This window comes from Pollachius pollachius, assembly GCF_949987615.1.
Source record: "Pollachius pollachius genome assembly, chromosome: 5".
Classification (NCBI taxonomy): domain Eukaryota; kingdom Metazoa; phylum Chordata; class Actinopteri; order Gadiformes; family Gadidae; genus Pollachius; species Pollachius pollachius.
The window spans coordinates 10,122,012-10,127,011 of record NC_136938.1 but is presented as its reverse complement, the minus strand read 5'-3'; the positions used below and the strand labels follow the sequence as shown (position 1 = coordinate 10,127,011).

The window sequence follows — 5,000 nt, the reverse complement described above, 5'->3', positions numbered from 1 at the left end:
GTGTGTGTGTGTGTGGGGGGGGGTCATGTAGAAAGGAAGGTTCACCGTGTGTGAAAACAACAAGCAGTACATGAGGCAATTCCAGACCAGTTTGTTTTTCAAAGCTTCAAGGTAGAGAGCACACAGTGCACATCCCATAATACTACTTACACATTGGGTAGTAATAATAGGAATCCACACTACTCATTTTTATTAATATCACCATTAGAGGTGCTGTAGTTAAGATAATTATATATATATATATATAGAGAGAGAGAGAGAGAGAGAGAGAGAGAGAGAGCAAAAAAGAGTGAAATAGAGCAAGGTACTAAAAACGAAACAACCAAATATACTGAACCTCCCTCTCTGCTCCCTCCCTGCGTTTTTCTTCCATGTGTCTGATTTCAAGCACCTATGATGGACAGACAACATGGCTTCTGAGAACCAATCAGGATAGAGATGTCCTGAATGGTCAAGAATTTACCAGAAGCATCCTTAAAAGTAAATTGGCTCATACAAAGGCAGACAGATGGCAGGCGATGTAATTTCGAACAGATCACACTCAAATAATAGCTCTTTAATCGAATCCGATGCACCTGTGAGGGGTAGGATGGTTGCCTGCATAGGAATTGCAAATATCCTGTCCTTTTGTTCCCAAGAAAAGCAGGACGGGAAGGTTTAAACAGGTGGGAAGGAAGAAATTAATACAACTGAAAAAGGTTTTTTTCAACTGGATGAAATAATATAACTTGTATTCATTTTTAACAAATTATATAATTTCATAGGTCATGTTCGAAGAATATATTGTATGCATAGTATGTTATGCATCAGCTTCACTGATACCAACATCATCCCCTTCACCATACTCGTCCTCATCCCCTTCGAGATCATCTTTACCTTCACTCACACCAACATCATCACCATCATCATCATCATCATCATCATCATCATCATCATCATCCTCATCATCATCATCATCATCATCATCATCATCATCATCATCAACCTTATCATCATCATCACAACTCTCCAAAATCAACATTTCCCCAATTGCTGTCCTACCAGAAAACTAAATCTCCACTTACCTGATTTGGTCCTGCCGAGTCGGTCTAGAATAGCAGTCTAAACGCCATCAACTAAAACCCCCTCAGCCAACAATAGTTTGATAGCATATTCATTGTGTTCTGAGCAGTTGGGTTTCTGAACCAAGTCCATCCCATCAGTAGAGGCATACTCAAAGTTAAACCCCGCCCGTTCGCTGCCCAACTGTCTCACTGGCCAGAGTGCCACGGGTCAAAGACCAACCGCTTCATGGTGGATTTAAGGTCACGCTGAGGACGGCCACAGGGTGATAGGGAGTGCTCGGAGACCACGGCCATTGCGTTAACCAGTGTGTCTCCTAAATGTCTCCAAAATGTCTGTGGGCTCTATGGGACGGGATGTGAAGTGTTGTCATGGTTACTCGGGGGGCGGGGGGAGGGGGAGGGGGGGGACTGTGATGGATTCATGAATTCCTCCATTTGTTTCTATCTTCCGTCAGTAACGTTATTGTGTGGGCTCCTGGATGCAGTGGGGTGAGGGTGGTGGTGCTGGCAGGGAGGGCGGGAGGGAGCACCGTCCTATAATGAATGACAAAGTCTGCCTTAATGCAAACACGCCCGTGGTTTAATTAGGAAATTAAGAGCAAGATATTGACTTCATTGGATCGGATCCAGGGTAGATAAAGAGGATACGGGCCAGGTAATAAGGGAGGAAGGGAAGACAGAAGGAAGGAGTTATCAAAGGATGTAGTAACTACAACCTGGATAGGCCCATTGAGTGGCTTTATAATGGTTTATCATTTTCTGTCTATCTTGGTAGTATGTTTCTGTTGTTTTTTAACAACTCATGCAATTAATTCTAAAATGGAACAAATCTATAGGTGTTGCTACTGTGTATGTATCTATTTTATATATACTAAATATAGTGTTTATTACCCCAGTACAAGCTCACTGAGGCCGCTGGTCACCTCCCCTGTCTCTGCTAATGACCATGTCATTAGAGCTACATTTGGAAACAGGAAAGATCAAAGGTGCAACAAATGTTTTCTTTCGCCTTTTTTCCGAATAATTTCCCTGCTTCCTTGCCCTTTGCTCTCCTTCTCTCTCTCGCCCTCTCTCTCCATCTTCCTCTCTCGCTTTCTTTTCCTCTCTCTCAATTAGTCTCCCCCTCCCTTACCCCCCACCTTGTCACTTTCTCTGCCTCTCTCTTTTTTCCCCCTGCTCTAGCTCTCTCTCTCCACTCTCTCTCTCACTCTCTCTCTCTCTCTGCCCGTAGCGCTGCTAGCTCGGCCCTTAATTGCAGCACGCCCCTGCCTTTTAAGCCGACCTGCTTGTTGTAGCACTGTAGCTGTGTGAGGCATCGGGGGAGTCCAACCCAGCCCTGGGAGGTGGGGGGGGAGGGTGGGAGGGCAGGGATTGGTGGGTATCTGAGTGGGCGGGTGGGGGTGGTGGATTGGGGGGAATTGAACAAGCGTTAGCCGTCAGTGGCGGTTAGCTTCACAGAGCTTGTGTGTCGCGGCTACGCGAGGAAGACAGGCGTGTTTACTGTGCACTGACGCCACACGAACACCACTCCCTGGTCCTCTGGCCCCCTGCAGTTAACCATTCCCCCCCGCCCCCAGCAGAAAGGACAGCGATGGAGGGAGAGCAGGGCAGTGATGTGGCAGGAGGATCGGGGGGGGAGGGGGTGGGCGTCGGTAATAGTTTGATGGGGGGACTGGGTGTTTGTATTTACGCCAGTGTTTCGCATCTGTGTGTCTGCTTGTTTGTGCGTCTGTGTTGTGGTGATGGTGAAACATAGTGTGGGCGAATTAGTTTGTTAAATGTAAAAAGAAACAGGGCGGAATGTCTTGGCCAGCAAAAAATGTTGTGGTGGGCTGACTAATTAGGGAATGTACGGCAATATGATTTGCTCTGTGACAAATTGGGAGGGTTACCATGGAAAGCAGGTGTCTTCTTTCTCATTAATGATTGAATGGTGCATGGTGCATGGCAAGTGGGCGTGTTGAATAACGATTATTTTGTTACACTAGTTAAATAATAAAGTAATAAATAATACAATACAATGTCGATGTTTTTTTCCAAGGGAAAATAGCATCAACTTTTCTGTCTGTGTAGTTTCCTGGAGGAGGGAGGAAGGGTACACCATATAAAGGTGTGTGTTTGTGTGGTGTTGCTGGAGAGTGTACGGCATAGGAACGAGTCTGTGTCTGTGTGGTGTCCGGGAGGGGGGAAGGGTCTACCATAGGAACGAGTCTGTGTCTGTGTGGTGTCCGGGAGGGGGGAAGGGTCTACCATAGGAATGTGTGTGTGTCTGTGTGGTGTCCGGGAGGGAGGAAGGGTCTACCATAGGAACGAGTCTGTGTCTGTGTGGTGTCCGGGAGGGGGGAAGGGTCTACCATAGGAACGTGTGTGTGTCTGTGTGGTGTCCGGGAGGGAGCAAGGGTCTACCATAGGAACGTGTGTGTGTCTCTGTGGAAGGGGACCCCATATGAAGCAGTATGGATTCAGTGACCTGGCCCCTGGCTCAGAGGGACAGTAGGGCGGTGAAATAGACAGCAGCACGGGGCCCCTACAACACCACACTGCCTCTCAGCCTCCACATCTGACTAACACTATGGGGGAAGGGGGGGTAACTTTACACTACCACCACGACGGTACGCTCTGTAAGTGAAAGGCACTGCAGTTGGCCCTGGTCATAATACATTATGTGAATGGAAAGAGTGACGTCCGACAGGAATGGTAGACCCTGTATCACTGTACTCGACTGTGTGTTTTACTGTGTTTTTACTGTGTGCTTTCTAGTAATGGCTGCTGTTATATGTGCTCTGTTTCGAGTACAACCTTTCATATAATGTCTGTTTTGTATTATGATAGCAAAATGGGGTGTCATTTTGACAGTGTTTAATCATCTGAACCTTAACTATTGCAATTGTAGAGGTACATTTCAATGCCATTTTATTTTTACATGTCAGTTGATAGTGCAATGGATGTTATGGATGGAGTGTTATGGATAAGAGGATTAGCCAGGCTTATTTAAATGCTCAGTGGCTGTTTGTGTATGATGAAGGCTACAAAAAGGGGAGCAGGCCCAAAGTTTAAAACTATGCATTATGTCAGGGATGAGATTAATGATAATCACTTAGGAGAGGTTGTGGTTTGGCCGAGAAACAGTGGGCTAGGGAGCCCGTGCCACCTGGACTAACTGTTAACCAACTGTTAACTGTTATTTAAAAAAAACTCTGTCTAGGTCCCTCTGACACCACTGTTACCCAGGAGCTGGAGAGAATCTTCTTGTAGCTTCCAATTCTAAATCCTAACGTTTCAGAATGGAGCCATATTAAATATTAAATTGAATATATTAAATATATAATTGAAAAAATAAGAATAGAAGCAATTCAAGATTTTAGAATGGATCAATTCAATAATTTAGAATGGAATTAAAATACTTAATCAATTAAATGATTAAGTATGGAACCAATGAAGATTTTAGAATGGAATCAATGAAATGATTTAAACATTAACCAATTCAATAATTTAGAAAAGATCCAAATAATGCAAAAATGTTAAATTCTGTCTTTCCCTGTTAAGGGGTTTCATTTTTAAATTACATTCTCTATTTCTCTTTCTACATTGAGGTAATCCATCAATTTCAGGATTAATGAATGCAGAATTCTCCAGTACTCCTGGAAGCCATTCCCAGTAAACATATAATTATTCATCCAACAGTCATACCAATATGCTCGCTCTCTCTCTCTCTCTCTCTCTCTCTCTCTCTCTCTCTCTCTCTTTCTCGACCAATGGGAATGGCTTCAGTGATAGTCAGCAGTTGGTCAGAAGTCGAAAAGACCAGAAGTCGGTTTGTACTTTGTCATAATTGTCATTATTGTTATTATTTTTGTTCCTAACAACTTACACTGCACATCTACGCGGATGGACTTGATGGCAGCCACCCCCACCCCATTGTCAGCCTTGCAGTAG

At 44.5% G+C, this 5,000-nt stretch overlaps 1 protein-coding gene across 1 annotated transcript in view; it reads right to left on the bottom strand.

The window, feature by feature from the left end:
* Window positions 1-5,000, bottom strand: part of mdga1 (MAM domain containing glycosylphosphatidylinositol anchor 1) — a gene marked incomplete at both ends in the record, with an annotated part of 138,086 nt that overhangs the window by 80,090 nt on the left and 52,996 nt on the right. The window contains 1 exon segment of the mRNA XM_079737206.1: window positions 4,936-5,000. This exon segment is cut by the window's right edge and continues 110 nt beyond it. Coding sequence (XP_079593332.1) covers window positions 4,936-5,000 — 65 coding nt within the window.